The sequence below is a fragment of the Mastigoproctus giganteus genome, chromosome 3, assembly GCF_048544385.1.
Source record: "Mastigoproctus giganteus isolate SK-2022 chromosome 3, ASM4854438v1, whole genome shotgun sequence".
Taxonomy (NCBI): domain Eukaryota; kingdom Metazoa; phylum Arthropoda; class Arachnida; order Uropygi; family Thelyphonidae; genus Mastigoproctus; species Mastigoproctus giganteus.
In genome coordinates this window covers 86,929,667-86,950,362 of record NC_143577.1, presented here as the reverse complement: position 1 = coordinate 86,950,362, position 20,696 = coordinate 86,929,667, and the positions used below count along the sequence as shown (strand labels likewise).

At 38.6% G+C, this 20,696-nt stretch overlaps 1 protein-coding gene across 1 annotated transcript in view; it reads left to right on the top strand.

The window, feature by feature from the left end:
• Positions 1 to 1,448: 1,448 nt before the first annotated feature.
• Positions 1,449 to 20,696, top strand: part of LOC150088133 (protein Wnt-8b-like) — a 43,998-nt gene continuing 24,750 nt past the window's right edge. Inside the window, exon 1 of the mRNA XM_090370036.1 lies at positions 1,449 to 1,642. Coding sequence (XP_090226162.1) covers positions 1,449 to 1,642 — 194 coding nt within the window. The remainder of the gene's footprint in view (positions 1,643 to 20,696) is intronic.

Here is a 20,696-nt window from a genome sequence, read left to right as displayed (position 1 = left end):
GGTGCTCTAATGATGTTAACCAATGAACCTGAAACAACACCGTTAGAAAATGTTTTGCTGTTCAGTTTGTATTAAAGCATTTTTAAGCCTATAAAAATTCCTGGCCTCATCGAAGGGATTCGAACCCAGGGCTCTTCCACGCGGTATGGAAGGACGGTAAAAATATCCATTGTACTACTCGCAAAGGTCAAAAGTATGATTAATATGGCTGGCTATCCATCACTGGATAATGTAGCACTTGAAATTCTCAATGAGTCGGTACAATCAAAACGTTATCTCATCGAACAGGAAATGCTCTTTGCTTGAGTAATTAAAGGGAGATATGTATAAAACAATGTCACAGCTTCTGAATGACCCGGATAATTCTCGAAGTAGAGTTCCTCTTCCCTGCCATCCCGCCCATCGCTCTACTTTGGAAAATTTAAGAGTTCAAGTTCAGTGTTAAGGAAAACTGTCACGAAACGAAACTAAGATAGGACCTAGTAGGTATTTCTTTGATAGTAGAATGTGGTGTCAGAAATTACAAGAGGTCGTTGAAGGAGTATTTACTGAAGAATTTACTGCTTTTTGGAGGAGGAATTACTGAAGGATTTGGTGATTTTTTGGAAGAGGATTCACTAAGGATTTATTAATTTTTGAAGAAGGATTTACTGATTTTTTGAAGGAGGATTGGATTGGTGAAAGATTTACAAGCTGCCATCACTATTGTAGAGGATTCAATTTCTCAATTGGTTACTGAAGGTAAGCCACGTAACAATTTCGTGTTGTACTTTTAGTTTTATTTACAACTTTTAATAATGCGTTTCATTGAGCGGGGTTAGCATAAAACAGCTCGAAATTAAGGAATAATTAAACTTCTGTACGGTATGGCAAAATTTGATTAACGTAAATCAAATGTAATGAGCATAAGTTTAGTTTTACCTTCGTCGGCCGAGTGGATAAAATGTCACTGGGTAATGCACACTGCTCACGCATGTCGGGAAGGGTCAAGTTCTCATAATAATAATTATTATTATTATCTGTTTATTTATCCATGAAATACGGACCATCCCGGGGACGGCAATGTGCCAGGAGGATGCGTTATTTACAATCTGAGGTGTAAGATACCACGTGTACAACGGGTTATATGTACAGTACATACGGCTTGAGCCGAGATATTTACACAGATGCTCAATTACATCCAAAAGGTTTAAATCATATAAGATCTATACATTATTATATGTACAGTTCTCGTGTACAAAGTTTTAAAATTACTGTATATACATACTTTGAACTTACAAATTATTTTTATAAAGGCATTTATTGATCAGGTTAAAGTGTTCTTCACAAATTGGTCAGCTGATCAAAGTTCTCTAGGTTTTTTTTTTTCTTTTTCTTTTTCTTCTGCTAAGCTTATCTTCTTAGAATTTATAATGGATGGATGCTTAATTTGTTGAAGATTTCTAGAAATGGCAAGAAACATATCTCTCAGAGAATCAAGATTTGCAAGAGTTATACGAAGCGGCAGGCAAGAGTCAGGATTATCTCTTCTCGCCTTCTTTGGTCCAGACATTAAAGATAATACATTTGAAGCATCTACTGGCCCAGTTATGAGCAGCACTAAAATGAGGATATTTCTTCCAGACATCGTCTCCGAGGTATGGTACTCTGATTTACTTGTAGGATGGATCTGGAAATAGTACTAAGGTTGCCCACCACCCTGTTCATCTATCGTAGTATCCAATATTTTAATCCATGGTATTTGTTTAGGTAAGAGGCTGAAGAGGAGGATCAAATTTCAGAACCGTAAAGCGGGATAGGTGTAAAGCACTTCGGAATGTATTGGGAAATCAGCGCTGGATTAGGCACCGCCAAGAGCTCACGTTGTACTGCTCACAGTGCTGCGTACGTCTTCTCTCTCTTTCTGTCAAAGTGTGGTCGGATATTAAGCCCTTCATCCGTGGTGAGGACTAGATCTGTGTGGGGACATAACCCTTTGCAATAGTTCTCTGCTTACAAAGATTTGAATATCCTTTTTAACTCTCTTTTGGTTATCGTTATTTGAGCTAATTTTGAAGAGTTCAGTGGAAGATACTCAAGATATTTGTTTCAAGACACTGTCTCAGCATCTGACTAAAAGCCTGGAGGTTCATATCATGGTTCTGATGAGTATTATTTCAGCTCACATAGAACTTCAGGTCTTCCGCATATTTAACGAAATTTGTATTATATGATAAGGAAGGCTCCAAAACTACTGCAAAAAGGATAGCTGAAAGCACACTCTTTGTCTCTCTCCTGTGGGAGATCTCTCGTGACCCCGAAGTTTACGTGGAAGTTGTTGTGGAAAACGTAATAGATGTCTTGAAAGTGGCATTTATTCCAAAATTTGCAGCATGATATCTGGGAAACCTATACAGAACATACTTCTGTGGAGACCTTTAATAAAGTCTCTTCATGGTGGCAAGGTAAATAGGTTTGGTGAGCACTATGGATTTTTCTACCTGAAACTTGGTGTTAATTGCGCACCTGTTAGGGTTAATATATTAATAGTTAATGATTTTAGTTTGCCTCAGTTGCTTGTAAAAAAAAAAAAAAACAAAAACAAAAAAAACTGCATAAATGAAAGTCTCAGATAATAATAATTAAAATAGATCAGCAAAGTATTGTAAATTATTCGTTCAGTTGTTCATGTTGTCGACAACACCAGAATGTTGTTCAAGAAAGATTCGGATTCGCACAGAATCCAGGTTCACAGAGATTCTCCGTGAATCACAGAGATTCTCTGTGAATCCTTGTGAATGCGTATTCACAGAGATTCGTATTAACAAAGAATCTTTTCCTGGTGAAAGAAACTTGAAACCAGATACATTTATCAGTCGCTTTTATATATACATCCCACTGAAAGAAACATATCTTCAACCGATAAGCTTCTGATGGCAATTTCTGTAGAACGGTTTACGGTTGCCCTTGAAACCATTACTCTGTCCCAGTAACTGCTGCGTCGTTATCATCAGCAAAGTGCATGCCACTCACGAGGACTTCAGGGAGAGAAAGATGAGAAAATGTAAAAGGTACAAGGTCGGAAGAAGATAGCTGATGCGGCAAAAATTTAATGCCACGTCAGCTTGCCGTCCATATGGAAGCATGTGAATTGAGTGTAAGGGCTTGTCGTGGAGCAATAGCACACCATTTTTACATAACCTTGCAAGAGTTCCTGGGTCGCTTCATGCAAAAGAAGAGACAGAGTAATATTTCCCGGGTGTTGGTGATTCCCTTTTATCTATAAATATCAGTTGAGAAAAAAGTCATTCTGCTCCTGATGGTTGGCATAGAGGTTACGACTACACTGTATCCGTCTAACTTGAGTGAAAAGGTCTGACTTTGAATTTGGGCAAGACAGGTCTTATTTTATTTATTTATTTTCATTTTTCCTCTTTTACACGGTGGTCGAATTAGTTCGGTTTAGGGAGGATCTCAAGGTTTACGCAATGAGGGCGAGATTTATCATCTAGCAAACAGACAAAATGACAGATAAAATAAAAAGATAATAAAATTAATCTAACCATTGCTGTTATATCGTGGAAAGTTGGCCTGCATAAACGGTTCTCTCTCTGCATCTCTAGGGAAAATGTCTGAAAGATCAATAAAGAAAAACATTATAAAAGTGCAAGTGTTTTTTAAAATGCTTTCTGTACAAGCAATACAGTACTCATAGTACAGTGTTGTTGCAGAGTGGGGAAAAGTTAGTGTTCAGGGCAAAGAAAATGGAGGAACTGATCCTGGAAAACTACAATGTAACAATTCACGTGGTTAAGTACTGTATTCTTTTCCTATATAAGCGTACTTCCGTCATCTCAATGGGTTCTCCCTCCCCTTTCATAAAACCGGAAGTTGATGAATCTGTACTTTACTTTGTCTATGGACACGCCTTCACTTTCAGTAAGCTTTATAACAAACTTATACAAAATACCGAAACGCAAATTTTTGTTTAATGCGAAAAACCAGCATGCATCGATGCGAATAATATGATCTTCTCTGGCAGCAATACGTGCCTTCATACTTCGTATTAAATTAAAAAGTTATGCAACAGCCTCTTGAGAAATAACCCGATAGCCTCTCCATGACACGTTTCCTTAAAGCCGCTATACAGTGAACGTTGAAGTGTGTATAGAAGTTATAATCCCATCGCATCTCAGACATATTCAACAGAAGACAAATAAGGGAACGAGAAGGCCAGGGCAGAATGCCGACGTTGCAGAGAAACTGACGACATTAGATATACGAGACCCGAGCACTATCCTTTTAGAATAAAGAATTGTATAACTTTTTGAGAAATTAAAAAGAGCAAGTCTTCATATGCAGAATGATTTCAACATAAAGTGAATATGTGAGATTACTTTGAACAAAAACAACTGTGAGTGACTATCATAAGAATACGATTTACATTTCTAAGTCTTGCCACTCAAGGATCAAGGCTGCCCAGATAAATGAGACTCATCACTGAAGTCGCTGTACATAATTCTTGAGACGAGAGAAGGATTCGTTGCTATGTACGAATTGAATGTAATCGTATCTCTGTAAATCATCTAGTGTAAATCATCTGGTTGCTAAGATGGATGAATAGGGTGGTAAGCAACGTTTTTACTATTTCCAGATCCATCCAATCTCCAAGCAAATCTGGGTGCCGCTCTCTGGAGATATGTGATGGCTGCAAGAAATTCCTTCACTTTAGCACGGCTTATAAAGAGACAAAAGAAGCCCCAGCTGTATCATTTTTAATCTCCAGAGCAAAGAAGGTGAGAAGAGATCCTGTCATTAGCCTGGATATTCGTGCTGGCAACGGCAGTCGTTGGATATCTTCAGTTTCAAGATATTGCTCCACCGCTTGAATTCTATGTGCAATTGCGTTGTTACAACAAATACGCGTATATGGGAAAAGGAGGCATCTTCTAGACAAATTCTGCAAAGATAAGCTTTACAAAAAGAAAACCCTACAGAACTGTATCAGCTGATGAATCTGTGATGGACACTTTCAACTCATCAATGAATGCTTTTCTACAAATAATTTTATATAGCATCAGGTTGTATATATAGTGTTCGAACTTTTGTATATTATACTGCTCGACAAAATTCATGTAGTTTGCGATGAAGCGGGACAAAACTTGGTGTGATGGTGTATCATGGAATCACTATGAAATGAGGATAGAGCGAGAAACTTCGGACAGGTATAAGGGACATTTATATGGGGGGGGGGGGTTGTATAAGAATGGCCTAAAAAGTCACATCAAAACATCGATACAAGATGCTGTAAACTATGGTCACATGACATCAGTACGACGTATAATCCCCTACAACGACTGAACAGGCTTAATTACGGCGAATCATGCTAGATATTTAGGTGTCTATAAGGTTCTGTGGCAACAATCCCATTCTTTCACCAGCGCAGACCTTAGCCCGCTAAATGACCGAGGAGTTGGGTGTCGGCAAGCAGTACAACCCCCAAGACCGTCCTACACATGTTCGATCCAATTTAAATCTGCTGTTCGTGCTGGTCACGACAGTCGTTGGATATATTCAGTTTCAAGATATTTCTACACCACTTGAGTTCTATGTGCAGTGGCGTTGTCATACACGAAAAGAAAATCTGAGCCGACATGGAATGTCGCACATAAGGTTCTAGGACCTGTTCTCGGTACCTCTGAGCAGTGACGGTATCCCTATAAAATACATGAAGGGTGTGGCTATTGTTCATTATTCCGCCCACACGAGAACCCCCACTCCACCCTAAATGTCCCTTTCTCTGATGTTGGAAGAAAGGTACCTCATTCCACTTTGTGTACAGATGAAATAATGCCTAGAATCTGTTTGTAGGCTAAAATGAGACTCATCAGAGAGCAAAACTGTACCCAATTTTGTCCCGCTTCATCTGAAACTGCACGAGTTACACCATGCGGCTTGAGATGAAGATTAATTTTGTCGGGCCGTGTACTTCAACTTCTTGTATATAAGTAAAACTCTTGTGTAAATAATCCGTACGCTACTTGTATTAGTTGTAAATAACACACCCTCTGTAAAATTAGCCGTTCCAGAGTTGTCCGCGTTTTTGTAGATAAATAAATTAATAATAACAACTAGGGTGCTGCGCTCGCTTCTTTTGATAAAATAAAATAAAATACTTACAGAAGCCATCGACACTGTCTCTCTTTCTCAGCTATGAATGCATAAATATGTTACATATGAAAATCAAGAATGGTACCTCGTGGACGAGGTTTAGCTAGCATGACCACGCTTAAACAGAAGCTTGTTTTACCACAGTAAAAGTTTCTGTTACGTATTTTAGTATCTGTTATGTATTACACGTAGCCCGCATCCCTCTTCTCCCACTGGCTAAATAAATATCACTAGGGGGGAAATTATTTTAATGTATGCAATAATAATAATAACCTCCATAGATGGATAATGTCGCAGAGAAATATTTATCATACTGCATCGCGTGTGGGCAGGATAAAGCACTCGCGTTCAGGCCTTAGGCAGACAGACGGGTCGGTTCGAAAAATCAGTGATGGTCTCCCGAGGAAGACAGTGGAGCAAGTGGTGCTGTCCCCCGTATGGCTACCACAAGAGAAGGACAAGACCATACAGCCCCACCAACCAGAAGTGCTTCCTGCGCAACTGACCACCCAGGAAGGGAGAAAACGCCAACGCATGAAGTGGAGCATCGAAATGAATACGTACATCATGCAAGCATACTACGAAATAACGAAGCTGGAGACCGATATGACAACTTACAGGGCGAGACTACATACCAAGTGGCTAGAACGATTCCCGAATATTCAAGTCATAGAACAGCGAATAGCGGACCAGAGAAGGACCATCGTCACGAAGAACCTGATAGCTCCTGCAATCATGGAAAAAAAAAATCAAGCAGGACGTGGACGATTAACTACAATGGATAAAGAATACGGAACCAGAGGAGGAAGAACATACCACCACCGAACCAGAGGAGGAAGAGCAAGAAGAAATATAACCCACAGCAGCAGCTGAAGTGGAAAGAGACGAGGTCATGATATCCAGAATAGAGGACGAGTGGAAGAAGGCCCTAACAGAATTCGAAGGAATGGACCCCAACCAGACTTACGTGATAACGAAGCAGAGGCTGAATAGTACCTTGTGGAGAGTCACAGACCACTTCAATCGGCACATAATACCGCATTACCTTGACAGCAATGGTGCAACACTGGAGACCATCCACACAGCCGTGTATTGTGCTGCGGTAGCAGCCACAAGGATTAATAGAAGAGAAACGAGAGACCAGCATCAGAGGAACCGAAAACAGAAGGACCCGCCAGCTTGAAAAAGAAGACTTCAGCAGAAGATAGAAGAATTAAGAGTCGAGATAAGCCAATTAACCCAGTACAAACGGGACAATAGGAGTAAGAAATTAATCGGAAAAGTGAAGAGCATCCTCAAGAGAGACAGCGTCCACAGCAGACATTAGACAAAAAAAAAAAAAAAAAATCAGAGAATAGAAGAGTATTTGGACACATTGAAGCAGAACCTCCTTGCATTCAGCAAGACACTATGCCGATACAAAGAGAGCTCCCAGAGGAAAATAAACAACCGAATCTTCGATGATAACCAAAGAGGCTTCTATAGGAGTCTCGGAGAAGATTGGAAAGAAGAGAACGGACCACCCGACCAGAAGACGATTGAGGAGTTCTGGGGAAACATATGGAGCAGGGAAGTAAGACATAACAGTAGAACCCCCTAAATAGAACTAGAGCGCAAGAAAACCAAGGATGTACAAGAAATGAGAGGTCGGAGATTCGGGGAGAAGTAAAACAGACGATCAAGACTCTCCCAACTGGCGAACTCCAGGAATGGATAACGTCCACAACTACTGGTACAAGAAGCTCACTTGCACATAAAACCGCCTGGCAGAGCAGTTCACCTGAATGATAAGGCACCCAGAGACAATTCCGAAGTTTCTCACTCAAGGAATCACTTATCTGAAGCCTAAAGACGAAGATACAAGAAACCCGGCGAAATAAAGGCCAATCACCTGCCTCCCAACAATGTACAAGATCCTGACAGCTGCATAACCAGGAAGATATCAGACCACTTGGAGAGCCAGAACATAATAGCCGAACAGCAGAAAGGATGCAAGCAGCTGAGCAAAGGATGCAAGGGGCAATTAACTATAGATGCCGCAGTTATGGAGCAAGCCTACAATAAGCGCCGCAACATGTACACAGCCTACATCAATTACTGCAAGGCCTTCGACTCCGTGCCTCATAGCTGGCTAATAGAGACGCTGAACATCTACAAAGTCGATCCGATAGTGACAAACTTCCTAGGAGAAAGGATGGCGAAATGGAATACCACCATTAAGGTCGCAAACATCACAACCAGGCCAATCCCCATCAAGAGACGAATCTTTCAGGGAGATGCCCTGAGCCCATTGTGTTTCAGTCCAGCACTTAATCCGCTGTCCACCATGCTCAACAGTAGCAAGTACGGATATAACCTCAAAAAAAGGAAGGAAGAACCTGTACACCCTCACCCACCTGAAATACATGGATGACATCAAGCTGTATGTGGGAACCGAGAAGCACCTCCAGCAACTACTCCAGACCACCCTAAATCTCCCTTGGAGAGACTGACAATTGCCCGGAAAGAAGGGGGAAAGGGCCTGATAGACCTGATTCAACAGAAGACAACAGAAGACAGCGATAATTAACCTGAAGGATTACTTCCAGAAACACACAGCAGCAATCCAGCAGGCCATAAGGAAGATAGACAAGCGCTATACCCCACTCAACCTAAGCGAGGAGTCCCCTCCCCAAAGCAGGAGGCACAAACGAAGCTAGAAAGATGGGCAGAGAAGACAGTCCACGGCAGACACTACAATGACCTCCATCAAGATCACATAGAAAAAATTGCTTCCAATGCATGGCTCAATAGCAGCACGCTCTTCCCTGAGATTGGAGGATTCATGCTCACCATCCAAGACCAGGTAATCAACACCAAGAACTATAGACAATACATCGCCAAGGAGCTCGGAGTGTTCGTGACACATGTCGCCGATACCATTTTGCCTCAGAAACGAGCAAACACATCACCGCGTGATGTGTTGGCTCGTTTCTGAGGCCAAATGACATCACCCAGACCGAGTACACTCGTAGAAATGACCAGGTAGCCAGGATAATACATCAGAAGCTAGCAAGGAAATACCAGTTGATCAAAGAAAGTGTACCGTACTACAAGTACGAACCCCAGAGAGTACTAGAGACCCCAACACAGAAGCTGTACTGGGACCGCGCCATAATAACGGATAAGACAATCCCGCACAACAGACCGGACATATCCCTTGTGGACAAGAAGGAAAAGGCTACCTACCTGATTGACATAGCGGTACCCAACACTAGCAATGTCCAGAAAACCCATGAGGAAAAAATTAGGAAGTACACGATCCTAAGATAGGAGATCAAAGAGATGTGGCATATGCAACAAGTAACGACCATCCTGATTATCGTGTCAACCACCGATATGGTGTCAAAGACCCTACATAACAGCTTAGCAGCAATAGGTCTCCCAGCTAACACCTACAAGGAACTCCAGAAAGTCGCAATCTTGAACACCTGTAGGATATTCAGAGAGTTCCCCGACCAACAGTAAGAACAGACATAACAACCACCCCGTCTACTTGGTAGCAATACCCGTCACGAGGTAGAACCCCCAATCAGGGAGAAATAATAATAATAATAGTTCAGATCCCTTTACACTTTTATTTATATATATATATATATATGTGTATATAAAATAGGGATAAAAGTAAAAGTCATGCCAGATTCTTTTACATAAATATAAATCAAATGAAACTACCACAACAGAAATTGAAAATTATGGTTGGCCTTCTGTTTTTTTATACAGGGTGTTTCAGTTAAACGTTTCAGAACTTCTAAGAGGGGTAGGGTACATCCTGACAACTCGAAATCATATAGCAATGTGGGGTCGGAAATGCTTTCCTGAAGCGGTGTTGTACACAGAAGCACCATAAAGAAAAGAGACCGTAAGTGAGAAATCGTTTTAATAATACATGAAAAGAAGCAAAAGGTACATGGATTAAAGTAAGTGTTCGAAGTTTCTTCCACGGGCTACAATGCACGCCTCACATCTCCGACGCATGGACATCCGAACATTCTGGAATACTCCAGGCGAATTTCGAATTTCTTCGGCAGCTACTGCGATTCTTGCAACCAGCTCCTCAGCATTGTCAACAGGGGTGTCATAAACTAGAGATTACATATGACCGTGAAAATTCCTTCACAAGGGAAGGAATTTCAACACGCATAACGACCATATCTGGGCGGTCGAGAACCCGCATGCAATACGACGTCGTGCAGCACAGATTCGATTTTCGGTCAATGTATGGGCCGGTATTATGGGAGATCACCTCATCGGACCTTACCTGTTACCGTGTCGTCTAACCGGACCTATCTACTTGATCTTTCTGCAGCAAGTATTGCCACAACTTTTGAGAGATGAACAGATTTCTGCATCGACGCAACACACAATGTGGTTCCAACACGATGGAGCCCCTGCCCATTATAGCGGAGATGTTCGTAACTACCTGGATGTCACATTTGGTCAACAGTGGATCGGACGTGGTGGTCTCGTGCGTTGGCCTGCTCGGTCACCCGACCTATCATGTCTTGATTTTTATTTCTGGGGTCATATGAAATCGCTAGTTTATGACACCCCTGTTGACAATGCTGAGGAGCTGGTTGCAAGAATCGCAGTAGCTGCCGAAGAAATTCGAAATTCGCCTGGAGTATTCCAGAATGTTCGGATGTCCATGCGTCGGAGATGTGAGGCGTGCATTGTAGCCCGTGGAAGAAACTTCGAACACTTACTTTAATCCATGTACCTTTTGCTTCTTTTCATGTATTATTAAAACGATTTCTCACTTACGGTCTCTTTTCTTTATGGTGCTTCTGTGTACAACACCGCTTCAGGAAAGCATTTCCGACCCCACATTGCTATATGATTTCGAGTTGTCAGGATGTACCTTACCCCTCTTAGAAGTTCTGAAACGTTTAACTGAAACACCCTGTATATTTGTTTCGAAGTTATCTGTATGGCTAACTGTTATCTTGCCTGTTTGCTGCTAAATTTAAATTATAACCAAATTAACCTTTATGTTCAAGTTTAATAATTTGACTTAGTTAAACAGGCGGATGGCAATCAGAAACAGATAGCTCTGTTAATTATTGGTGGGATATATTGAAAGGGGTTAGCCCTAGAAAAAGTTCCTTTCAATGTATCTATATATCAATAATTAGCTACATAATCATTATTGTATTATATATTTATATTTATATATTATCACTAATTATATGTTTATTTCCAGGCTGTGGTATTGTAGACCTACACAGGCCATCTTAGTTAGTCTTTATAAGTTATTTTGGCGTTAAGGCCCACTGTATAATGTTATGTTTATATACATATTCAGCATCTTATAGTACATATTATACTTTTACTATAATAATTGTATATATATATATATATATATATATTTTTTTTTTTTTTTTTTTTTTAAATTCCAGGAAATGATATACTGATACTTCATGATTTTTTAGGTGAATATTCTAATCAACCCAGCCCTCAAAAGGCACTACCCACCTGTATTCTTCACACTATTCCTCTCCAGCTAATGTATTCCTCTCAGTTTAGTAAACTGAGAATCTTTATATAGATATATATTGAAAAACGATTGTACTAAAGTCCCTTAAAAAGTTCATATCCCCCCCCCCCCGAAATTTCAGTATTGAAATGTAGGATTAAGGTAAGTTTTTGGCACACATCTGGCCACTGGAAGATTTAATCATAATACAGTAACTAATTTTCATAATAGGTAAGATAAATACAATTGTATCCAATATTTACATTTTGATATTAACTAAAAATAAATAAAGAAATCAGATAAAATAACTTTATAATGGTTAAAAATTTCAGAATAATACTCAAAGTAGTTCATACCTTGAAAACAGATTGCTATCATTAAAAAATATACATGAATGTTTCCTCATACGTTGAGAGTTTGCCTAGCATTGTTCGTTTAATTGTCGATAGATGGCAGCACACTCTGCTTAAACATTTTAGAATCAAATTTAAAGTGCTCCAACATCCTGTGGATACATTCTGAGAAAAAAGTTAACAATAAGCTGAAATATGCTTTTAATATAATCACTGTTTTGTTCTATTCGCCATTCCGAACCTTAGTTCTCATTTTGTTATTAAACTATTAATAAACAGTCACTGCATAATGGTTACAAGCGGATTAAATTTTATTAATATTTCTTCGACTCCATGCATTATTACTACTTTTACGGTTCGTTGTTGCAGCAGCAGGAAATGGTATTCTGGGGCACAGTACTATGCAATGGTAGCCTGGATTTCTAGTACCCTAGATGCCTTTTTTGAAGCTTCCTATGTTTTTTTATAACCAAGTTATAGCTATTTAACATCTTGCTTCTCTTGCCCAAAATTAGCGCATCCGGTTCCAAGGCCTGACGCAGCCGAGTGGTCAGAGTACGAGTATGATAGTACATGCGTTTTACTTGGCCGCTGTTTTCGAACTCGCTTGACTGCTAAATATAATAATGTCCTTGTATTCTCTATCTATAAACTATTTGGGCCCATGTGGCATCTTGGAGTATAAAGAAAAAATTTGAGAAAGAAGCATCCTAGCTATGAACGCAAAGAAAAGGTACAAAGAATTCTTTATTACTTTCTAGAGATAGGGATACCAGAAGTCCATCTCGTAATACTACTTGAAAGGTAAATTATTTTATAAAGGCTTCTGTAAGAGAAATTGTTCCAGTTAAAGGGGAAAAAAAGAATGTGGGGCTGTGGAATCTATCTAATCATATTAAAAGATGCAACGAAAAAGGTAATTAATTCTTTAAATATAACAATAAGCGCATCCTTGGATTCAGGGAAAGTTACCACAGTTGAAGATATGCAAATATCTCTCCTATTCACAAGAGGGTGAATAAAAGGGAAAGAAGATAATTAAATATCTGTAATTTTACATTTGTACCACAAAAAAAAAAAAAAATAATGAAGTTAATAGATAATGGACCTGAAAGATAATCTCGATAACAGTGGAGCTATAAGGAAATCACAGCATGAATTTAAGGAGAGATCATGCCTAACCAATCTGAGTAGCTACTATGATGTCATCAAAAAGGAATTAAATTCAAATAATAATTCTGACATAATTTACATTTCAGTAAAGCTTTTGATGCTCTTTCGTATGAACCATTGTATAAACTGGAGCAATGCGATACTGGGGATAAGTTATTAGGCCACCATAGACGAGTGGGCAAGCGCGAGAGTACAGAAGTGCGTACGCTTTGAGTGATCATGATTCAAGTTCTGGTAACTACTAAATACAGTGCTGTTCTTGTTTTTTTTCTATCTGGTGAACTGCTTTGACCTTATGTGGTCGTCTCCGAGTATAAATAGAACTGTATTAGGAGCATCGGCGACTAAGGCCATGCTGCTCCGTGTATATTGTCTAAATTGCATGTGTTCTGAGGTCCATTTTCTGTTTTGCTGGACAAAAAACCCGAGTTTCCGCGAGAAAAAACCATGCTACCCTCGCCTGAAACCGACTGACTCAGCCACGTTGTCAAAAAGACCCATAAAAATTCCTCCGCTTATCGACGGGACTCGAACTCAGGTCTTTTCCATCTGGTATGGGAACAATGCAATTGTACCAACTGCACTACACACGAGGGCATAATTTCTGGGAAATAGAGCAGTTATAAATGGACAGGAGGTTAACATTATAGATTAGTTATGCAAGCAGTTAACAATTTCAACCATACTGAGAAAGAAAATGAATAGGAAAAAATATTTTATTAATGATATATATTAGTATAGAATTATGTTACTTTAGCATCAGTTCTAAAAGAGATTTCCTGTGTTCAGCATCTGTATTAAATTTGAAGCGTAGGGTCCTATCAAACATTGGTGCTTAGTGGAGCATATCACTAAGTCTGGGCGATATCAAATAGTCGCTAAGGCTGGCTTAGTTCTGTGTGGTGACTGGGGATCTTCCACTGGCAAATATCTCAAAATACTAGGACATCAATCCATCCAGCAATCTAATTCATGGTTATTATCAGGCGAATTTGATCAATCCTAATGCGAAATAATAAAGAAGGATTTGACAAACTAATTTGTCGAATCTTACTTTAATTATTATCTTTCTAGTAATTATTCGAAGGAATTGCAAATGAAGTGGATATAAAATTTATTGTGGGTGCGTATAAGGGTTTAAAGGTTTTTGTTGTTGTAAGTTTACTTTCTTGCATCATTTTGTTAATGCTAATTGCTAAATATGGACGAGAAGTTGCAGGAATAGATGAATTTTATCCTTCTATATGCATTCTGCAATGAAGCCGGCAACCTTTTGTACTGAAAACTACACAAACACAGCGATTCTTTTGGACGATAATAGAATTTACAACTTCTAATTTTTGACTTTTTTAGCAGATCAGAAATCAGAACGTTGTAAATCAGCAAATCATGCGGCTGATTACTCACAAAGGACTCACACAAGTAACCGACACTGCGGTGTACCTTTCTGTAGGACATATGACATGGAATAAAGCAGAATCATCGAACCCAACGCACGTGAAGGGTTTGAGCTTACCTTATAGGTGCGAGATATTTCTAAACAAGTAGATATCAGCTATTATAATCATCCAAGTAGCTTTCATGGGGTGTGGTTTAAATCGTTGTGCTACTCTGAATAGGTGCATCCACCGTGGGGGAGGAGGGGAATAAAGGCTCTCCCAAAAACGTTTTGTTTTATACGTAGAATTTAATATTATGTGACGAAAGTAAAGTGACATGTAGACATACAGTATAATCTAGCAATTAATCAATGGTTAATATAACATTAAATAAACAAGTAAATACATGGAAATATATATATATATATACAAATATAAGTTAATTATGTTAATCTCCTGATATTAATTGCGGTGATCTGGAAATGCCTTACATTTCCAGATTACTGATTACACTATATTCCTAATTATCAGCGTAATTCCTTCTTGCAGGTTTCTACAGAATTTGGATTTACTGTGATATCCAACAATCAAATTTCTATTAAAAAAGTACATAACCAGGCCCACAAAAATGGTTCTGTTCTCTCATTTAATAAGCACTGCTTTAATTCATGGATCAGTCATTTTTTATTCGTACTGGTGGTTAAAGGAAAATCAAGCTATGTAGATTTTTGATATACGTGATCGAAAAAGCACTAATCGCTATTATGTATATAGCTCTAACTTAAACAAGTTCCAGTCAAGATCGTTTTAAAATGTCTAAAGACAAAGCACTTTAATTAAACTCTATTACAAGAACACAAAAATGTCTCAATGCCTCCTTGTTCAAGAAGGAACGTATTAAATATTGTAAGGCGTTTCGGAAAAGGCTACCTACTTTTAAGATTAGATTTGGTGATCCTGCACAAGAAATGGTTGAAGAAACTGATGAGGTGCAACAACAGCAACTCTTTTAGATTTGAAGGGGTGTAGTAAACGTTCCATCAGAAATTTAAACTAGTCTCGAATAGTCATTAAAAACGTATAATTATGCGGAGATCTGATTGTCAATAAACGTTGGTGAAAAATTTACCTTAGATTCATTTTCTACATCATTATTATTTTCTATATTTTCTACTACTTTGCGCGCATCCTTGTGGTGAAATTTCAAATTTTATAAGATTAAAAACTCCCCCATACAATGCAAGAAACCGCTTTTTAATATGACATGTCGTTTTTGAATTATTATTTTTTAAAAGTGTAAAAGGACTTTAAAACCATCGCGTACTTCTTGCTCTAACCTTATAAGGAATGTATATTTTTGCCATTAAGATACACACCTCTCTCCGTATCCGAAATAACGGACACTGTCACTAAAACGGATAACCACACCTCCCAACCCTTATTTTTCTACATGATATTCTGACGTGACAATAATGATTTAATGTGAAAATGTAAACCAAGTACTGTATATCTAACAATTGTGCATTTAGATATTCTCAGACAATAAAGGATTTAAAGAGTTTTTCATCCAGCAGTTAGACACGAAACATTGGCCCCTCGTGACCTGATTTTTCTCGGTAATTGAAAGCGGCCACGACTTAAAAGCATTTCGATGGCCTAAATCAGTAAACTGAATAGATATAAACGGATGTATCAGAGTGCCCATATATGATTATGCTGTGCTTGTCTTAGATAGGGCGGCTACTGAAAGTTAACTCAACTTCGCCCATACGATTGTGGACATATGTATATGTAAGGGCGACACCTAGAACGTTTGTTCAACTCCACCTCGCATGTCTCTGAACAACCGTATCACTACAAATGGGTCAGATATGTGTGGGACGTAGCTTTGTGTGTGTTCTGTTGTTCTGTTCTGGCCTCTTGGCTACCCAGAAGCATCAGTCACCCGGACAGATGAATTCTGGGTACTCGTCCACACCACGGGAAGGTGGGCCAGTCCCAGAAAAACACATACCGTCTCGAAAGAGACTCTGACCGACCTGGTGTTGTCAGCAGGTGGGCCAGGAACCTCTGGGGGCCCATTCCAGAGGCAAGATAGAAGGGGGAAAAAAACCTACCCGTGATGCTGGTTGTAAAAAAAAAAGTGCCGATAAAATTTTAAAAAATGGTAAAATAAATAAAAAGAATAAAAAAATAATATAATAAAGAAACATAAATAAAAATAAAAAAATTAAAAAATGATAATTAAATAAAATAATTAAAAAATAATAATTAAATAAAATAATTAAATAATAAAAAATAAAAATAAAATAAAAGTAAATAAATAAAAAATAAATAATAATAAAAAAGCTAGTGGTACAGGTAAAAATGAAATTAAATTAAATTTAAAAATAATAATAAATAAATAAATAAAATAAAAATTGATAAGTATGGAAAATTTAGCAAAATAACCGAGCTAAAATAAATAAATAAATAAAGTAATAGAGAATAATAAAAAATAAATAAAAAATAATAAAAATTTAAAAATAAATTTAAAAAAATAAAAAATAAAATAAAAAAATTGAATTTAGCCTTCCCCTTCGCAAGTGTGAAATCTAGGCTGTAGATTGTTTGTCTCGTTTTGGTTGGCATTGGCATACGAGGTCTTTCGCCGGGTAAAAATGCCAGAGGCAAAGGCCTGCAGGGAAGAAAGATTGTCTGGAGTCTGAATTCGCCCATACGATTAACAGTACTCAGCTTATCTAACATTACTAAGATTTATTTGCCGCACGAATCAAACAGATTAAATATATCGACAAAGTAAATGCCGCCACTACAATTGCTGCCGACACAGAGGTGTCACCTGATACAGATATCGCTCTAATTCATTCCATGAAGCGTAGGCCTGCTGCTATGTGAGAGAGAGAGACTAGAAGAACACAGCTTAACTTCATAAAAGCATTGTAATCAATATATTTAAATATTAACTTCATAATTATTAACTAACACCATCAAACTTCATAATTAGGGCAGGTCATTAATAATCGCGCATGCACAGAATATTTAAAATATCTTCGTGAGTTTTGATTTTGTTTTTGCTAAGTGTTTGTCCCATATGCCCATGATATATCAGTAGCTTTCTTCAAGCGAGTTACCAGGTCTTAAACGTAGATGCCAGGGGTTATCCCCTACAAAGTTAGGCTTCCTGGTCTGGAAAATAGGCAAACAAATTCTCTGATGGTTTAACAGAGAACTCCATATCTCAGTGACGTAAAAAGTCGTCCTACAATCAAAAGAATTCGCTTTCTTGCAACGATTTCAGGGTATTAAAACTGATATTTTTTTGATAAAAATAGATAGTAACAGTATTCGACATATAGTGCAAGGCAGTGGGGGTCTCCAGGTATCATCATAAGGAGGGGGGGGCATGGCGACCAGGCTTTTGAGTTATGTTTTTAAAACGCCTCCTGCGTTCATTTTTAGTTAAGGCATGGCATATCACCCTCTGCCCACCCCTGAATACGCCCCTGGTGCAAGGAAGCCACAGGCTGTTGCAGCACTGGCAAAAAAAAAAACAAAAAAACTCGACCAGTAGATAAGAAAACACAAATAATCTGCTTCCCTCCTCACACAGGTAAGTATCCAGTTGACCTTTGAATTTATTCAAACTGTCAGCCTCAACTACCTGCGAGGACAACTTGTTCCAGCAATCAACAACTCGCTGGCTAAAGGAAAACTTCCTACAATCTAATCTAAACCTCAACTCTCGTAATTTGAATTCATGACCCCCAGTTCTGGAATTCTTTGGAACAGTGATAATTCAACCTTCGTTCATTTTACTAATTCCTCTCAGAGCCTTAAAAACCTCAAAAACCTCAGAAGTGACCTGATTGAGGTCACTTCTGAGGTGCCTAGTTGCCAAGCTCTGTAGCCCACATAATCGGAGTCTTTCCTCACACGGTCGTCCTAGATGGAACAATCCGATGAGGGGGAAGATTAAACTACGAAATGATAATTTTCAAATAGTTGGAAAAGGTGACTTATTCGGTGAATAAATTGCACCCAACCCTTCCAGTACTGTGAAATATTTCCTTGTATCGCGCACTCTGACCTGCAAATTAGACAATTTCCTGTTTTGTACATTCACACTTGTTCTCAATTTCCTGTTCTTGATTAGATGCGATTAAGTTTTGCCAATTGGTCATCATTATTCACTTGAGCGGCTCTGTGAGCGTTATTTACGGTCTTCTTAAAAGAAATAAAAAATAGTGGAAAGAAACTTTCCTTTATTAAGCGTTATGATTGAATCTGTCTGTCCTAGGTGGATAAGACAGTATTCGTGTGTATCTATAGGAAAAAATATTTAACGTCAATATCTGAATGGCAGATATTATAATGATGCTAATGTCTTATCAGTGGCAGTCATTACTACGATTTATGTGATAATTGTTTTATATGAAATTCTGTCAGACAGTCCCTGAGGCTATCAAGAAAACAAATGCACAATACTTCTTGAATAAATAACCAATCAAGGAAAGTAAAACTGAATTATCTACAATTGTACAATTGTCAATATTCTAAATGTTTAATTATATATACTCGATGTTTAAGAGTCATTTTTTTATTCATTTGTTGCCTATACTTGAATATGCCGTCCTTCCAATCTGAGGGTCCTTGTGGACTCATTCTCTCTGAAATTCAGCCATTGGTAAATATTCAGCTGCGAAATAGGGCTGACAGCCAGCAGTGAACCATGCTCAATATAAGGATGTCTATAAGATTCTTTGGCAACAAATCCCATTCTTCAACTAACGCAGACCTCAGCTTACCAAGTGTCCGAGGAGTTAGCTGTCGGCGTGCATTGCGATGTCCAATGGTGTCACACACATGTTCGATCGGATTTAAGTCTGCTGATCGTGCTGGCGACGACAGTCTTTTGATATCTTTAGTTTTGTGATTTTCTGCCACTTGAGCTCTATGTGCAATGGCGTTGTCGTGCACGAAAAGAAAATCTGGGACAACCGTACCCCTAAAAAGTCGCACATAGGGTTAGCGGAAGGATACGTAGTTACGGCATCCCTATCGAAACCTTGAAGGGGGGGTGCCACCGTTGATCATTATTCCACTCCACACGAGAACACCACCAACACATGTGTCCCTTTCTCTGATGTTGTGCCGCATTTTCTCATTGTCGCCAGATGAAATAACGTCTAGTATCTGTTTGTTGTTTGTGGGCAAAAGAAGCTCATCAGAGAACAGAACTGTATCTCATTTGTCAGGGCTCCAGTTTCGACGAGCAGTGGTGCTTTGGGTTAATGCGATGCAGACCATTGTCTTCCTTACGTTGACTCCAATTGAAATGAGCCTTCTTAACACAGTCCGGTTGGAAATATTTTTACCTGCAGCCTCAGCAACCTCAAGAGACAATTGATGACAGGATATCATATGGTTCCGTCTTCTGTTAGAACCAGATAGCGGTTTGTTCCGGTTGCAACCCTAAGGCAATCTTGGTCAGCTCTTCTTGTAATGGTTCCTGTCTCCTCAAACTGCTTCCAGAATGCTGAGACGACACTGCTTGACACATTAATCCAACATTCCTCCCTTCGCCTGCGACTGTCTGGCTTCAAGTCTTCCAAAGACCCGCCATCTCAAACAATCATCTAAACGACGGTGACTTGCAACCCGAGTACTGGAAATGTGGCAACCCCACTGAGCAAGCCAAAAAACGGGAATGAAGTGATGTTGTCACAAGCCATGTTTTTATAGACATGAATAATTTGCATAAAATGCGGATTTGTATGGTGGTAGATCGAATTCTATTGGATACTCGGAATTTGCATACCAGGTTGCTTATTATATTAAATTTTCGAATTCGGCGACACTGTTCATAATAAAATATATCATGAAAGAGATTTTGTTCTGTTAATTTTGTCGAACAGTGTATAAATCTAATGTATATACTGTAACGTGATTAGGTCTGACGACATACGGAGTGATTATAAAGTTTTTATCATTTTAAAAAAATTAATGACTTAAAAATGAAGACAGTAGAAAATATAATTTTCAAATTCATAAGTAATCTATATAATTGATATTTTTTGAAGTTAACAAATAAGTAATTTAAAATCTTGCTAGTAGAAGGCTAAG